Genomic DNA, 17628 nt, shown 5'->3' with positions numbered 1-17628 from the left:
TAGATATCATTTATGATCACCATTATTTTGTATCTTGATATAGATGTACATATAGCTTGAAGATTTTATACCGATTAAATATTAGTGTCACATTTTTTGTACGTATGTTGTAGAAACTGTGGATGGTTTGACGCTTAAAATAGGACATTGGAGTGTTTCATTGCCCAATATACGAAGCATAACACATGCATATATGTTGATTTTCAAATTTGGATATGATTTATGCTCTAGTATTAACTGAAACACATTTATTTTTTATATACTAGAAAAATGCCCGTGCGTTGCAACGGGTGAAGGCTATTTTAATCTTATTGTTGTTCACTGAAATTCACCGTGAGAATACACTTAGCTATATATTTTTCTAGAAAATCATATCAAGTTAGCATGCGAGTCTTTTTTAAAGAGATTTCTTATATGACTCCTTTTGTATTTTCAAAAGCAAACAAACTTAAAACCCGACTCAAATACGGATATGTATTTCCAAAAGCAAACGAACTTAAAAACCGACTCATATACAGATGACGTACCAAAGTATCGGTAAAAACACCTTCACTATTTATAATAGCAGAGATATACAACTATGATTGTGTGCAGAAAATGTAAAAGGTAAGTAGTGATGAATTTGATAAGGATTGAGCAATTCATTTTTTTTTCTTTTGGAGAGTTGAAGATGAATCATACCAATTATCAATAAGAAAACTTTTGAGTGTCAATAAAATAAAATTCTTCTGATCTAAGTTTGACTATTAATTTCTATATGGTAGTATTTTTTGAAAAAAAACTGAAAATCTAAACATATGATTTTTCATATATCTGGCTAGCTTAAATAATCAAAAGTTTTAAATATGTCTTTTTATGGGAATGTTGACTTAATATGCAAGTACAAAGTTAGCCAGGATAGTTAGTTGATAAAGAAGCGGGGGCTTGCAAAGAATATAGTAAGTTGGTAAAATTATGTACGTTCATCAGGGCTGCTTAGCTTGGTGGGCTGCTCGTGTGACATGGTGTCTGGCCCAGGTGGCCCAGTTGGATGTTTGCATACACCTGCATGACTGCATCTGGAGATGGATTGAACCAAGAGAGCGCCACACCAACGCACCCTGCGAGTCGAGTCCGTTGGAGACTAACCACATGAGACTAACCGCGTGACATTGAAAAGAAAATCGGATAGGGAGAAGAAAGCGACGTACGAAACTATTAGGCAAAAACATCTTAAACTTTTATAATAGGTAAAGATATAGTGAAATAAATAAACCATATTTTTCAAAAAATATCAATCTTTGTTAATTTTTTGACAAAAAAAAATCTTGGTTAATTATGCTACATTGTTTAACTCATTGGTATTTCACAATCACCACCAAGCATGCATATATAGTATCGTAATGATACCAGAAGGTTGCATAGAAGTATTTGATATTGGACTGCTAGCTTCTTCCATGTTTGCTAAGCGTTTGTAAAATTTATGCACTGCATGACAAAAAGCAAAAGAGAAACTAAAGAAAGAAAGGAAATAGTAAAGAACAGTGGGGAAAAAAATATCTTTAGATGTGTCTTGAGGGAGAAGAGGATACAGAAGAGCTTTGCTGTCATAGTCCTTGCTTTGGTGTGCGCCATGCATATATGCATCAGCTTTTCCTTTTACTCCATAAGTTTTCTTCACCTTTCAATCGACCGTGCCATGTACAAATGCCAGTGATGATCGATCAGAGAAAGGAGATTATGCCCACAGAAAACGAAAATGCACAGGTTTGATCTATTTAGAAAGAACGAATCAACCGTGTCTTCAATCAACGAAGCACATCCTGGACGAGATGGTGAGCTGTGTGAGGTAGATCGACTTAGCAACTAGTGTAGTTACAAATTTCCTGTGTACAAATCTCCAGTGGAACACCCATTACTTGAGGTCATATTAGACTTGACAAAAAAAATTCAGCTACACCGCGTACTTTTTCTACATATTAGTCTTTTTCACAAAATATTTTACAAATAGAACCTTCATAAAACTTATTTTAAAAAATAGACCATAATTCGGCACCAAGATTATTAACGCGGAAGTTAAATGTCTCGGCACTGAAACTGAATGGAGCAAGAGGTGGGTGCTTGCTGCTGACCCTCTTCCACTTACGAACAACTTTCCTCTCTCTGACGCCTCCCTACCCAATCATAATCCAATTGATTTGCTATTAAAAAAAATAACAAATCAACATATAAGGATTCATTTCCTGCATTTTATTTTTATTGTTAGTAGGACGAGGTGTGGTTCCTCCCTTCTCTCCCACACTATACGTTGATTTGGTGTCAAATAAAAGCGAAAAAACTCGATAAAGTCACATCTTCTAGTTTATTTATCCCTCCCATTTTTTTTAAAAAAAAACTTTTAAAACTTAGAATCTAGGATGAGGGTGTGGGAGGTCGAGTGTTAAACGTTAGTGCCATCGAGACTACAAGGTGTTGAGATGTCTAACGTTGGCACCAAAGACATACTCTCATCATATCATAAAAAACAGATATAGAATAGGATGTGACACATCCTAATACTATGAATCTAGGCACTATTCGTTCAGATTCGTAGTACAATGGTATGCCGCATTATGTTTTAGGTTTTCTTATAGGATAGAGGGAGTACCTAACAAATTAAAGTACAAACGCAGACAAGTGCTAACACGGGCACACACTTACCCTCTACCCTTATGAAGCTATGAATTTTGCCTTATCTATGATAAACAAGTAAAATAGAGGAATTCAACTGACATATCTTGACATTAACGAAGTAGCCACATTCATCTTGTTGTTGATTGGTACGTCGTCTATCATTAAAAAAAATTAACCGTAAATATGAGGCAGCGCGACCCGGCGGTGGTGCGCGGCTGGGGGCGGCGACGGTGGCCCGGCGACGCGATGCGGCTAGGGGCGGCGGCGGCGACCCGGCGGCTGGGAGCGGCACCTGGCAAGGCAGCGGCGGCTCCGGCGGTGCCCCGCCCGGATCCGGCGTCCCCGCAGCCAGATCCGACTCCCGGATGGCCAGGGTCGTTATGGCCGGCGTCGCCGGCGACGGGAGGACGGCGCGTGCGGAAGGACGGCGCATGTGCGACGGGAGGACGCCGGCGTCGAGGTCGATGCGTGCGGCGCCGTGCAGCAGGCCGACGCGGCAGTGGCTGGCGCCGGCAATGCTTGCCGCCGGACCTCGTGGATGACCGCCGGTGGGGGCTGCTGCCAGATGGATGGCTGCGTTGTGGGGGACCCGACTGGGACGCCGGCTTGCATGGCGGCAGCGGGGTCGTTGCGTGTCGCCTGTGTGGCGGCGCTGCAGGTGTTGGCCGGTGGAGATGCCGCCGGATCTGGGGTCGAGCTCGGATTCAGCCGCACAGCACTGCCATCACGACCGGCGATGACGAGGGGACGCCATGTGGGTGCCTTCTCATCTCCTTGGAGCTCCTCCCCTTCTTGACCGCCTGGTCGTGGGGAGCTCCTTTGCGAGACAGTGAAGGCGGTGGCAAGGTTGCCCCAGGTTGTTATCGATAGTGATGGGCGGTGGCGGGCACTCTCTTTGGAGGTGACGGCATGGGAGGAAGGCTAGCTGGTCGCCGAAGTGCAGCGGTGGTTTGGTCGTGCTCGTTCCAACGTGTAGCTGTGGGGGTCGCGCTGGCAGCAGGTTAGGTCGCTTGGAGTCCAGCCGACGGAGGGGTGTCGTTGCTGTAGAGGCCACGTGTTGACATTGCCTGGGAGTCGGTGAGGTAGCGGCAAGAGGGGCATTGGCAGGTGCTAGGCGAAAGCCGGCCCAATTCTTGGGCGGCAACGGCGACGTCTTTGGGCGTTGCAACCCTCTTGAGGGCGTTGTTGAGGTGCCTCCCTCCCCCTCTTCAAGGATCCTCTAGGTGAAAACCTCATCCTTTCGGGATGGGCGATGGCGGCGTTTTGAATGTCGTGACCTTCTTGAAGGCATCGTTTTGGAGGTGGTCGTGTGTTCCTCTCGGTGTGGTGGTGTGTAGGCACGTGGCAGGGTATGTTTTCTCTTGTCCGGTTCCCCTGTCCCCTGCTGCTTTTGCCTTTGGTTGTAAATGTCTGTTTTACTCCTCTTAATGTAAAAATACGCTTCTAGCGTATTCCTGAAAAAAAATACGAGGCACACGTGTAAATCAGAACTTTGAACCTGAAGTAGGAAGGTTCTACTGTAAAAATTGTAACAAGTTAACCTACGCTCACCTCGTGGTCTATTATTTTAAAACCAAGAAAGAAACGACTAAAAGGATGTCTTTAAGAGTTTAGACAACGAGACCCTGTTAGAACAGGGACAAGAAGTCAAAACAAAATTGAATTGGTCCTTCGTGAACGAAAACATGAAGTTTTTTTTTTTGAGAATTGAAAACATGAAGTTTGAGAGGAAATTATCACAATTGAGTCCTGAAAACAAATTCCCCGTTCAGCAGCCAATGTCAAATGCCAGCTCGTATGGACATCTTCAGCGATCAAGTACCGCCGTAGGCGGCGCCACACAAATGCACGCAAGGGAATTAACTAATTAATTAAGCTACTCCGTATTACGCACCGTAGCAACAACGAAATTAAGTTGAAAAACAGGTCACTACTATCCTCCATATATATATATTTTAGATAATATTACATTAATGTACTATCCCCTATATGCTGGGGATGTGATGCTTATCACATACTCCATCTGTTTTATATTATAAATCGTTTGATTTTTTTTCTAAGTTAAACTTATAAAAAATATAATACTATTTTCAACACAAAACAAACATATTATCAAAATATATTCAATGTTAGATTTAATAAAACTAATTTAATATTTCATATGTTGCTAAATTTTTATATAAACTTGATCAAATTTAATAATGTTTGACTAGAAAAAGGTCAAATGACTTATAATATGTAACGGGAGCAGGGTTTAATCTGTTGGTTTGACCGATCGTATCGGGGTTGGGCGATATACCGAAATTTCGGTCCAAAATTTTGAGCAAAAATTTAAACAAATACTACCGAAATTCATGAAAAATTAAAAGAATTAAAAGTTTCGACTGAAATAATATCATATCTGAGGATCCGAAATGACTGAATTTTAGAAATTTCAGTCCGAAACTTTCAACCCTGAACGGGAGTATATATCTGACCAGAAAATGAAGTGGTTACCAAGTTTTCTACGTTAGCAAGAACACTGTGTGAACTGTCAATTCTTCAAGCCGGACGAAGCCAAAAATCCTATAAATGAGATCAGATCTGCAGTTCTGCATCGCCGTGCGAGGAATGATTTGGCAGTCATCTGTAATTTGCAGACAGAAATGGAGCTTTCCATCGATCAAAATTTAATCTGACGGTGCGTTTGGTTTCCTTGCACACGGCACCCATTTGCCTATAAATTGCGTGCTCCCCTCCTCGTGTTGCTCATAACGCAGATCAGCCAAGAACGAGTTCATCTTCTTCTTCGTGTTGTTGTAGCATTTGATTCGAGATATGGCGGCGACTGACATGTCTCCCAAGGCCGGCAAGCCGCTCGTCGAGAATGACGCTGGCTCATACCTGGCGTGGTCCGGCAAGGACCAGCCGGCCGTCGCCGGCGAGAAGCTCGGGTGCGGCCTACTCGTCCTGAAGCCCCTCGGCTTCGCGCTGCCGCACTACGCCGACTCCGGCAAGTTCGGCTACGTTCTTGGCGGCAGCGCGGTGGTCGGGGTTCTTCCGGCAGGGGTGGACGCCAGGGAGAGGGTGGTGCGGCTCGAGGCCGGCGACGTGATCGCCATGCGCGCCGGGGAGGTCACGTGGTGGTACAACGACACGGACGGTGAGGATGTCACCATCGTGTTCATGGGCGACACCGCCGGCGCCGTCAGCCCAGGCGACATCTCGTACTTCGTCCTCGCCGGCCCGATGGGCGTCCTGGGAGGCCTCGACGCCGGCCTCCTCGCCAAGGCGTCGGGGCTGACGTCGCCGGAGCAGGCGGCCACCGCCTTCCGCAGCCAGCCCGCCGCGCTGCTCACCAGGCTAAACGGCAAGCTGCACGGCGTCCGCCCACGCGAGCACGACAGGCACGGGCTCGTCGTGAACGCGGCGCGCGTGCCGGCGGACAGCAACACCGGCGGCGCCGCCGCCGGGACGAAGACGGTCACCGCGGCGCACCTGCCAGTGCTGGCGCAGCTCGGGTTCAGCGTCGGGCTCACGCGTCTCGACGCGGGCGCTGCGGTTCGCGGGCCCTGGGTGCTCCGCGACGCCGCGGCGCAGGCGGTGTACGTCGCCAGGGGGAGCGGGCGCGTCCAGGTCGCCGGCGCCGGCGGCGCGTCGACGCTGCTCGACGCGGAGGTCGCGGCGGGGAGCCTGCTCGTCGTGCCCCGGTACGGCGTGTCGCTCGCGGCCGCGGACGACGCCGGCGGCATGGAGCTGGTGTCGCTGATCAAAAGCCCCAGGTAACAAGACGAGCAGCGGCAGGCAATCGTGACGTCATACGTGAGCGCATGAGTTTTCACTTGGGATTTCGTTGTGTCATGCAGGCCGGCGACGGAGCACTTCACCGGGAAGGGATCGGTGATCGGCGGCCTGACGGCGGAGATCGTGCAGGCGGCGCTCAACGTGTCGCCGGAATTTGTGGAACAGCTCAGGACCAAGTACTGAACGCCGGATTTGATGAATCCGGTACTGTACGTCCATGTGTCCTCTCGTCTCTATACGTTTCCTGTTTTCAGCACGCGACGAAGTTAATTAGGCAGTGGCTACTGCTCCGGTGTTCAGTCTTGACACGTGAATAGTCTCTAAACGAAATAATTAATCGAAACCATACTGTAATTAGCTGAAGCTGAAACTACTTGTATGCAATATTATTATAAAGTACATTACGCAGCGTGGTGTAATGGTCCATTGTACTATCTATACGCAACTAAAACAATGTGTCTATAGAGTGTCTGGACAATGAATAGGGTGTAGAAAAGAGGATCGGAAAATCAACAGTTCTTCCCCCTCTGCCATACCACCTTGAAGACAACGATTCATCTTCTTGCGTACTGCACACTATCAAAAAGAATCTGAAAGGAGGTCCAGTGTTAGATCGGGCTAAACCAAGTCCTCTAAAGTCGTTAGTTGTCCTCGTCTCTTGGAAAGCCATGGTACGAGCGTAATGCAAGAATCTTCGGGCGTATCGGAGCTGTATGCGCCCAGCCGCAACTATCATCATAAAGATAAAAGGAATAAGCTGCAACAGGCAAAGGCGGGGACGAGTCCCTTGCAGAGTTTATATTTTTAGAGACAGAGGTTAAATATGTTTGAACAACTTTTTCTGCTCTATCAATATATATACGCGGCAAAGTTTGTGCCCTCTTTTCAAAAAAAAAAGAAAGAAAACAATGTGCCGATTACCCTATAGTCAAAGAAAACAATGTGCCGATTACCCTATAGTCAAAGAAAACAATGTGCCGATTACCCTATAGTCTCCGTTGTATTGTAAGATTGGCAGTCTTTGTTTAAGATAAAATTGGCGCTCTTTGTTTAAATGTTACTCCCTTATTTCTAAGATATAAGGACTTTTCGAGTAGAATACAAGTATTAAGAAGAAAGGTAAAAATTAAATGGCAAATGGTTGTAATCAGTTAAAATGATGTGGTAGATAGAGAAATTAAATAGGAAACGATTGTGGATGATTAACGGTGAAAATATAGCTAGTATACTTTATTTTAAGACAAATTTTAAATGTTAATACTAGCTAGTATATTTTAGGATGGATAAGCAAACATTATTTACTTTCTTTACGCCAAATATATTTGACCGAAACCCAAGCGTGGGATCTGGATCAGCTGCAATTATAGTATTGACTGCAACTTAATCAGTTGTAGATACTGCATTGGATCAAATCTAAACGATATATAGATTAGCTTGGTACTGTAGCAAAAGTGTTTGTAGCATAAAATGTTGTTCGAGTTTTGTAGCGATGAATCTGTGCTACTGATCATCGAAATGAGCGACTGAAAATACATGCAATCATATATACTCCCTCTGTCCTAAAAAAAAAGTAAACTCTAGATTTCGTGTCCAACTTTGACTGTCCGTCTTATATGATTTTTTTTATAATTTGTATTTTTATTGCTGTTAGATGATAAAACATGATTAATATTTTATGTGTGACTTGTCTTTTTAATTTTTTATAATTTTTTTAAATAAGACGGACGGTCAAATGTTCGACACGGAAACCAGGGTTTGTATTTTTTTTTGAGACGAGGGAGTATGGTGCAGCCGTACGTAGCTATGACTGCACAAGCCGGATCTCCAATCCACAAGCCTGTGCACGTTGATGTCCCCGCACGCAACAAGCACCGTACATCGATCATCCCCGGAGTGGCTAACGGTCGAAGTACGCGGACGTGTCACGCGTGCGTGGTGGGGCCTGATCGGCGAAGATGTCGTCGGTCGTTCGCCTGCTCGATCGATCGATCGGTCGCGTTCTTGCAGATAGCTAGCTCTGATATGATTTGCTTGTACGTCTTCCCTGTGGTTAGGCAAGGGTTACTACTTTGCTTCAGTTCAGCTTCTGTAGCCACGCGAATCACGATCGTCTTAAAATAAGTTTTACCGTACCCCATCCAACAGGTCTGTATTGTAGCTAAAGTGAATGTTCAAATTCTAAAAATAAGTTTTTTAAATGGTTTAATTTCAAATTAAAAATTTTAAAAGTTCAAAATAATAGGAAAAAAACTCTGCACACGGACACGGGAAATAACGGCCACGACGACTATAGCCTTGTTTAGTTGGAAACAATTTTTAGGTTTAATTGTCACATCAGATATACAGACACGTATTTTTAAGTATTAAATGTAGTCTAATAATAAAATAAATTATAGATTCCGCTAGGAAACTACGAGATGAATTTATTAAGCCTAATTAATCCGTCATTAACAAATGTTTACTATAGCAACACATTATCAAATTATGGTGCAATTAGCGATATATCTCGCAATTCACACGTAAACTGTGTAATTGGTTTTTTCTTTATCTACATTTAATATTTTATACATGTGTCAACATTCGATGTAATAGGTAAAAAGTTTTTGTTTTGCGAACTAGACAAGGCCTATCTATAAATTGCGAGCTCCCCTCCTCGCGCTGGTCATAATAACGCGGATCAGCTAAGAGCGATTTCTTCTTCTTCTTCTTCTTCTTCTTCTTCTTCTTCTTCTTGCTTGTTGTTGTAGCATTTGATTTTAGATATGGCGGCACTTCCCAAGGCCGGCAAGCCGCTCGTCGAGAATGACGCCGGCTCATACCTCGCGTGGTCCGGCAAGAACCAGCCGGCCCTCGCCGGCGAGAAGCTCGGCTGCGGCCTGCTCGTCCTGAAGCCCCTCGGCTTCGCGCTGCCGCACTACGCCGACTCCGGCAAGTTCGGCTACGTTCTTGGCGGCAGCGCGGTGGTCGGGGTTCTTCCGGTGGGGTTGGACGCCAGGGAGAGGGTGGTGCGGCTCGAGGCCGGCGACGTGATCGCCATGCGCGCCGGGGAGGTCACGTGGTGGTACAACGACGCGGACGGTGAGGATGTCACCATCGTGTTCATGGGCGACACCGCCCGCGCCGCCAGCCCCGGCGACATCTCGTACTTCGTCCTCGCCGGCCCGATGGGCGTCCTTGGAGGCCTCGACGCCGGCCTCCTCGCCACGGCGTCGGGGCTGACGTCGCCGGAGCAGGCGGCCACCGCCTTCCGCAGCCAGCCCGCCGTGCTGCTCACCAGGCTGAGCCGCAAGCTGCAAGACGTCCGCCCACGCGAGCACGACAGGCACGGGATCGTCGTGAACGCCGCGCGCATGCCGGCGGACAGCAGCACCGGCGGTGCCGCCGCCGGGACGAAGATTGTCACCGCGGCGCACCTGCCGGTGCTGGGGCAGCTCGGGTTCAGCGTCGGGCTCACGCCTCTCGACGCGGGCGCCGCGGTGCGCGGGCCCTGGGTGCTCCGCGACGCCGCGGCGCAGGCGGTGTACGTCGCCCGTGGAAGCGGGCGCGTCCAGGTCGCCGGCGCCGGCGGCGCGTCGACGCTGCTCGACGCGGAGGCCGCGGCGGGCAGCCTGCTCGTCGTGCCGCGGTACGCGGTGGCGCTCGTGGGCGTGGACGCCGGCGGCATGGAGCTGGTGTCGCTGATCAAAAGCCCCAGGTAAGTAGACGATCATGGAGCATGTGCATGCATTCTGTGTCGGCGTCGTACGTGAGCGGATGGGTTTTTCACTTGGACTTTGTTGTGTCATGCAGGCCGGCGATGAAGCAGTTCACCGGGAAGGGATCGGTGATCGGCGGCCTGACGCCGGAGATCGTGCAGGCGGCGCTCAACGTGTCGCCGGAGTTGGTCGAGCAGCTCAGGATGACCAAGTGAGCGAAGCCAACTCCGGATTTGATCTCTCCGGCGATGGGGTGTGGTGATGCCCACAGTAGAACACTGCGCGTGTCTTTGTCTTTCAGTCTTCACCTTGCGAGAAGTCATGGCAGGATTAAGTGTTGATCAGTCTCAGCATGCGAATAATGTCACCAAGTACAATAATAATCGGAACTAGCAGTGCAATAATTAAAGCTGAAAATGGATGGATCGATGAAATTTTACTTTTAAATTTCACGACGTGTTTTATATGTTTGGTCTATTGTACTACCCAACAGAAAATTGTGTTCACATACATATCTACTCCCTTCATCATAAAATAAATCAATATGTTAACATGAGCACGCTCATAGCGTGATCACTTTTGTGAGTTTGGCCAGGGGACAAGTCACGTTCGAGTCTTAATTTGTAACAAAAACACGCGGGATTGGGAGCTTGGGTTTATACTGGTTCGAACTATTCGAAATTATAACACCCTACTCTTGTTGTGTTGTTGATTTTTCTCTCGGTGAGAAAGGATCTTACATGTTTACACAAACTCAACGTAGTTCCTATTATTCTCTTCTGGATTCTCTAAAAATTTCGCAACAGGTAGCACACCAAACCCCTCTCTCCATGGTTATGACACGTCAAAAAGTTTACACTCTTTACTGAAGGACAATAATGCACTTGTGTTGGAAGGCATCATAAAAGAGTGATAATTGGTTATTGGACACCCACAACATTATTTTATTATATCCAAAATATACGGAAAGAGAAATAACGGTGCACGTGCAAGTATGAATCTTCCTATCTCCATTGGTTAATGATCACTTTTAATCCACGTCTTTGAATCCACATCGCGGTTAATCCATAGCCATTCACCGGTCGGGTTGAAAGCAGTTAGCCCGTAAGCAATCTTGTCTTTAGTGAATATTTCACTCTATATTTCTTCCGGATATAACGAATTAATATTGTGGGTGTCTAGCAGACAACAACAAATTACTGCTTCTATATGATGCCTTTAAACAGAAACACGTTCTTACAGTATCTTCGAGCAAAAGGTATAAACTTTGGATACTGTCTATTACTAATAATAGCTATATATTTTAGGACAGAGACTTTCTATTACGTTACGTCGCCATCTCGCGCTGCACATTCCTCACTTAATTACTCTACACAAGAAAGCATCGGCATCGAGAATTCGAGATCATCGATCATATATGGGGCATTTACAAATTTGCTACTGTTTCTTTTAGTTTTGCAAGGATGCCACTTGAATGACAGTTATAGTGGCATTTTTGTAATTTTTTAGTGGTATTTTTGCAATACCGATTCAAAGCAGTGGTAAATTTACAATTGACCCATCATTTATATATATATATATATATATATATATATATATATATATATATATATATATATATATATATATATATGGGCGTGGCCTCCGGCCCGGTCGGTGCGTAGTTCATGCATCATGTATAACGGTCGATCCGGACAAAAGCACATAAAGTATCACGTCGCGATCGGTCGATCGATATATCCTGACGCCGACGTGTGTTTGTGGTGGGGCTTGCATCATCGGCGAAGATGTTAGGCAAGGGCTACGTACGTACGTACTGCTTTGCTTCAGTGCTTCTTCACTTCTTCAGTCTCAAGGTATTTATAAATTCTACTCCCGGGAGTCTATATGGGATGCTTTTAAGCAACGATATATCCCTTTTGGAACCGGATATAACAAGTTAAAACAAAATTGAATTGGAACTTAGTAAACGGACACGAAGTTTTGAAGGATTCTCGACTGGGTTCTGAAGACAAATTTCCAGTTTAAGAAGCTAATGTGAAAGGCCATATCTCGGATGGAGATCTCCAGCGATCGCTGCCGTTGAGGCGGTGCTACATACGTACGTACTCCGTGCACTACGTGCATGGTGGGAAACAACAATTAATTAAGCTACTACGTACTGTAGCAACTGTTGAAATCTCCAGCTCTCTCTGGTGGCCGAGTACCGTCAGGTTTAGCGTTTGATAAGCGACCAGCGTTACTCGGCTCGCTCCGCCTACCAGGCTTTTTTCCTCGGACAACAATCCTTTGCTTACGGTGATTTTCTAGGCGGGCTAAAAGCTCTACTAAATGCATGCTCCTCCTTTAGCTTGAATTTCAGTAGTGTTGTTGGACGGCCGATCTCTTGCATAAGTGTTAAATTGACAGCCACTTGGTCTGTTCGTTCGGTGTCCCGAAACTCGAGACGGCGAATCATATCGTCCTCGATCGTGTCTTTGCTCGCTAGATCTAGCATCGGATTCTGTCTCCGCCTGACCTGTCGAACCTCTCTCCTGCCCTTGGCTCCTCTCTTCAAGCCTGGTGGCCAGCTTCCAGGGCTTGTCTGCCAGCACACCTTTACAAGGGGTTTGATTACTTAGTCCTTCTCGTTTCCTGGCAACTATGAAAAGGACAAAACTCCAAAATTTTCGATTTCTCTCTTTGTAGGTCTCGGTAGTTCTGAGCTCCATCCTGCAAAAAGACCGCCTGAGGTCTGCTGCAGGTGTCATGTCTTTTGAAGACTCGTTGGGTGAGTAGTGGGGCTTAGCCTTCACCTTCCCCTTACTAGCGTCCAGCTTAGATCAATCATTTTTCTCTTCATCGTTCAGTTTTTTCCTTTTTCCTGTCCCAATGTTGCGCGTTCGAAAAAAAAAAAGCAACCGTTGAAAGTTCAAACAAGCTCCAATATTCTTAGAATGCGAAAATGGAGTGGTTACAAGTAGTCTACGTACGTTAGCAAGACACACTGTGTGAACTGTCAAATTTCAAGCAGGATAAAGCCAAAAATATTTTAAAAATTTATCAGATCTGCATTTCCGTATGGCGAGATCTGTGTGTAGCCAGAAATGGAGATTTCCACCATCAAAATTCAATTTTCACGGTGCATTTGATCGATCGTGCACACGGCACCTACGTACGGCGACGAAGACCGCCACCCACTTGCTGATTTGCCTACAAATTGCGAGCTCTCCTCCTACGGTTGCTCGCGCAACGCGGACTCTTCTTCTTCTTCTTGCTTGTTGTTGTAGCATTTGATTTGAGATATGGCGGCGCCTGACATGTCTCCCAAGGCCGGCAAGCCGCTCGTCCAGAATGACGCCGGCTCATACCTCGCGTGGTCCGGCAAGGACCAGCCGACCCTCGCCGGCGAGAAGCTCGGCTGCGGCCTGCTCGTCCTCAAGCCCCTCGGCTTCGCGCTGCCACACTACGCCGACTCCGGCAAGTTCGGCTATGTTCTTGGCGGCAGCGCGGTGGTCGGGGTTCTTCCGGTGGGGGTGGACGCCAGGGAGAGGGTGGTGCGGCTCGAGGCCGCCGACGTGATCGCCATGCGCGCCGGGGAGGTCACGTGGTGGTACAACGACGCGGACGGTGGTGGTGGCGAGGATGTAACCCATCCTGTTCGTGGGCGACACCGCCGGCGCCGTCAGCCCCGGCGACTTCTCGTACTTCATCCTCGCCGGCCCGATGAGCGTCCTGGGAGGCCTCGATGCCGGCCTCCTCGCCACGGCGTCGGGGCTGACGTCGCCGGAGCAGGCGGCCACCGCCTTCCGCAGCCAGCCCGCCGCGCTGCTCACCAGGCTGAGCCGCAAGCTGCACGGCGTCCGCCCACGCGAGCACGACAGGCACGGGATCGTCGTGAACGCGGCGCGCGTGCCACCGGACAGCACCGGCGGAAAGACGGTCACCGCGGCGCACCTGCCGGCGCTGGCGCAGCTCGGGTTAAGCGTCGGGCTCGCGCTTCTTGACGCGGGCGCCGCGGTGCGCGGGCCCTGGGTGCTCCGCGACGCCGCGGCGCAGGCGGTGTACGTCGCCAGGGGGAGCGGGCGCGTGCAGGTAGCCAGCGCCGGCGGCGCGTCGACGCTGCTCGATGCGGAGGTCGCGGCGGGCAGCCTGCTCGTCGTGCCACGGTACGCGGTTGCGCTCGTGGCCGCGGACGACGCCGGCGGCATGGAGCTGGTGTCGCTGATCAAAAGCTCTAGGTAAGAGAAGTAATTTGTACACCTAGATGTCCTGACTCATGACATCTAAATGCCGGTTTAATAGTTATTTAAAAATTTCATAAAATAATAAGATAGATTATGGTAATATAAGATACTACGAAAACATTCAACAATGATGGGATATCACCTCGAGAGATAAAAACATGTATTTTTCTCATTCAGAAATATAAAAGTTTAAATTTAATCTACACACGAAGAAACAGAATAACATATTTTATTTGTTTTGTATAGGTACTCCCTCCGTTTTTTAATAGATGACGCCGTTGATTTTTTCTCACATGTTTGACCATTCGTCTTATTCAAAAATTTTTATGCAAATGTATAAGATATAAATCACACTTAAAGTACTATGAGTGATAAAACAACTCATAGCAAAATAAATTATAATTACGTAAATTTTTTAAATAAGACGAATGGTTAAACATATGAGAAAAAGTTAACACGTCATATATTAAAAAACGGAGGTATTACTATTTAGCGTCTGATTTTTCTATTGTTTAAGACGATCATACATCATGTGCATGCATGCATTCGTGTGGGGTGCCGTACGTGAGCGGATGGGTTTTTCACTTGGACTTTGTTGTGTCATGCAGACCGGCGATGGAGCACTTCACCGGGAAGGGGTCGGTGATCGGCGGCCTGACGCCGGAGATAGTGCAGGCGGCGCTCAACGTGTCGCCAGAGTTGGTGGAGCAGCTCAGGACCAAGTGAACGCCGGATCTGATCTGTCCGGTGATTGTGTGTGGCTGTCGTCTCGTGTCTGCGTGTCTTGTCTCCGGTGTTCGATCAGTCCGGACACTTGAATAATCTGAACCAAATAATAACAATCAAAACTGTACTGTAGTCTGTAATAATAAGCTGAAGCTGAAATTACATTTCACAACGTGGTGTTTATATATGTGGTTGTGGTCCATTGTACTATTCTTGGTGTAAACAATGTACTATATATATTTGATGAAAAACAATGTGTTGACATTGAATATTTGCATCAGACTATGGCCGTGTTTAGATTCAAACTTTTTTTTAACTTCCAACTTTTCTGTCACATCAAATGTTTGGACATATGCATGAAGCATTAAATGTGAACGGAAAAAATCAATTACACAATTTACATGTAAATCGCGAGACGAATATTTTGAGCCTAATTATGCTATGATTTGACAATGTGGTGCTACCGTAAATATTTGCTAATGATGGATTAATTATGCTTAATATATTTGTCTCACAGTTTACATGCGAAATCTGTAATTTGTTTTGTTAATTAATTCTTATTATCTTACTACTATCGATGGTGTGCAGTAAAAATGGAAGTACAACCCTATGATCATGGTCAATTGGATTTTTTTTTTACTTCAGCGACCTTCAAAGTTTTGTCCAATTAGAGGGCAGTAGTAGAAATTGAAAAGTGTTGTTGAGACCAAGAAAATGCGAAGGACGATCGGACTGACGTCAATTCGTATACGTCAATTCCACGATCGATCGACTTCGGAAGTCTAGTTCACACCAAAATTAAAAGTTTGGTTGAAATTGGAACGATATGACAGAAAAATTGAAAGTTTGCATGTGTAGAAAAATTTTAATATAATGGAAAAGTTGAAAGTTTGAAGAGTTATTTTGGAACTAAACATGGTGCTATCTCTCCTCCAAAGTCCAAACGTTTCCATTCATATGTACCGTACATACGGGAAAAAAGATTAACACAGCTTTGTCTGTTATACTCCTACCTTCCAAAAGTCTAAGCCCTATTTCTTTTTCATCAAGACCAAGGTGTAATTAATTCATTTATCATGTGACAAAACCAATGAGCATACAACCAATAAGTACTAAAATGACTTGTTGGGTTCTTATCAAGAATCTAATAGACTTTTAAAAAAACCAAAAAATGAAATATGACTTAAACTTTTGGAAGGAGGGAGCTGAGTATGTAAAATACTCCATCGATAGTAAAATATAATAACTTTTAGATTTCAGAATTTTTCCAAAAATATAATAAGTTCTCTCCCTAACATTTTTTTTCAAACAATCACAACTGAAACCATTCAATTTATTTACATACTTCTACTTCTCAATCAATAATAACTTCTCTCGTTAAATTCTATCAACTTCTTCAATAATCGTTCCAACCTTAAATTCCTTTTATATTCTGAGACGTGGGTGGTACGTGTACTGTACGCACATTATATATCTACACGTGCATATATACACGCAGCGGTAGAAGTACAAACGGGTCGCTTTGGGCCTCTTTGTCCCATGGATGATCGATCGAGCTGAGTATCCCCCCGATGCGGACGCGCACGGTGGGCCTCGATCGGCGAGATGTCGCCCGGCCGATCTGATCGAGGCGTCGTAGTTGCATGAAGGAATTCCTTGCATGAATATAATTTTCTCGCACAAGTGTCGCCGATACATTGTAAATCCAATCAAAAATATAAAGTGGTCAAATCAAGATAGTAGAATTAGAGATTGGGAACAACAATCTAGGGAAGGCGGAAGCTTGATATTAGGATTAGAGAAATAGAAAACAGGGGAGGCAGAACTAGAGGAGGAAGAAAGTCATGGCAGAACCAGTTTAATTTCTGTTCTTTATGTACAATCCTACGTGTTCGCGGAAAATAATTTGTGTTCTTCGTGCCGATATAGCCTGGACGCTAATAGGCCGGGCGGCTTCTCTATCAGGAGCAGAGATGCACGTGGACATGGAGAGCAATCCGCACGGCCCATATCAACCACCGGAAACGAACGTTGCGGCCCATAGAACACCAGTGCTCACCAAACGCATCGCATGGCCCACTTATTTCCGACCACCGACGGCCGCGAGCGGCCCATTATCCTCGTCGGTCGCCGGCACGCCGCAACGTCAGCCCACCACGGCAACGGCCACGGTGGTGCACGTCTCCTGTTCGTTTCTGCACGTAAATTTTGCGTGGACTACGTGGTTTTTCCCATAGAGTGTAGTGCGAGTCTGCCGCGTTTATCCGTTACGTTTTCATTTTTTAATACGCCCCGTTCTACTACTAGACGCAATTAATACCAACAAGGGCCTGACAGGTGCACGCACACGTGCCGCATCAACCAGACAGCCACTTTACCACTAACTACGCAATCAGTGCGGCCTGGCCCATCTCCAGCCACCCACCCACCGGCCTAAACCACGGCGGCCCATTTCAACATAACCACACAAACTTATGGAGCATATAGCGTACAGTTGACTAGTGGTCCGCCTGGGTTCCGGTCCCACAAGTCAGCGAAACAAAGTG

At 46.3% G+C, this 17628-nt stretch overlaps 2 protein-coding genes and 1 pseudogene across 2 annotated transcripts; all 3 read left to right on the top strand.

The window, feature by feature from the left end:
* Positions 1-5363: 5363 nt before the first annotated feature.
* LOC4347797 (cocosin 1) lies at positions 5364-6968 on the top strand. Its single transcript, XM_015755509.3, has 2 exons — positions 5364-6413; positions 6498-6968. The coding sequence occupies exons 1-2, from the start codon at positions 5470-5472 to the stop codon at positions 6616-6618; spliced, it is 1065 nt and encodes a 354-aa protein (XP_015610995.1). The 5' UTR covers positions 5364-5469; the 3' UTR covers positions 6619-6968.
* A 2131-nt stretch (positions 6969-9099) lies between these two features.
* LOC4347796 (cocosin 1) lies at positions 9100-10648 on the top strand. The gene is made up of 2 exons (XM_015756018.3): positions 9100-10129; positions 10225-10648. The coding sequence occupies exons 1-2, from the start codon at positions 9198-9200 to the stop codon at positions 10343-10345; spliced, it is 1053 nt and encodes a 350-aa protein (XP_015611504.1). The 5' UTR covers positions 9100-9197; the 3' UTR covers positions 10346-10648.
* A 2714-nt stretch (positions 10649-13362) lies between these two features.
* LOC4347795 (cocosin 1-like) lies at positions 13363-15251 on the top strand (annotated as a pseudogene).
* The last annotated feature ends 2377 nt before the right edge of the window (positions 15252-17628 follow it).

This window comes from Oryza sativa, chromosome 9 (genome assembly GCF_034140825.1).
Source record: "Oryza sativa Japonica Group chromosome 9, ASM3414082v1".
Classification (NCBI taxonomy): Eukaryota; Viridiplantae; Streptophyta; class Magnoliopsida; order Poales; family Poaceae; genus Oryza; species Oryza sativa.
This window is presented reverse-complemented; position numbering and strand designations above follow the sequence as displayed.

Excerpts from the sequence above, each read along its gene's own strand:
- LOC4347797 (XM_015755509.3), top strand. The coding sequence starts at position 5,470 with ATGGCGGCGACTGACATGTCTCCCAAGGCCGGCAAGCCGCTCGTCGAG. Across the intron at positions 6,414-6,497 it reads TCGCTGATCAAAAGCCCCAG|GCCGGCGACGGAGCACTTCA; the intron begins GTAACAAGACGA and ends TGTGTCATGCAG.
- LOC4347796 (XM_015756018.3), top strand. The coding sequence starts at position 9,198 with ATGGCGGCACTTCCCAAGGCCGGCAAGCCGCTCGTCGAGAATGACGCC. Across the intron at positions 10,130-10,224 it reads TCGCTGATCAAAAGCCCCAG|GCCGGCGATGAAGCAGTTCA; the intron begins GTAAGTAGACGA and ends TGTGTCATGCAG.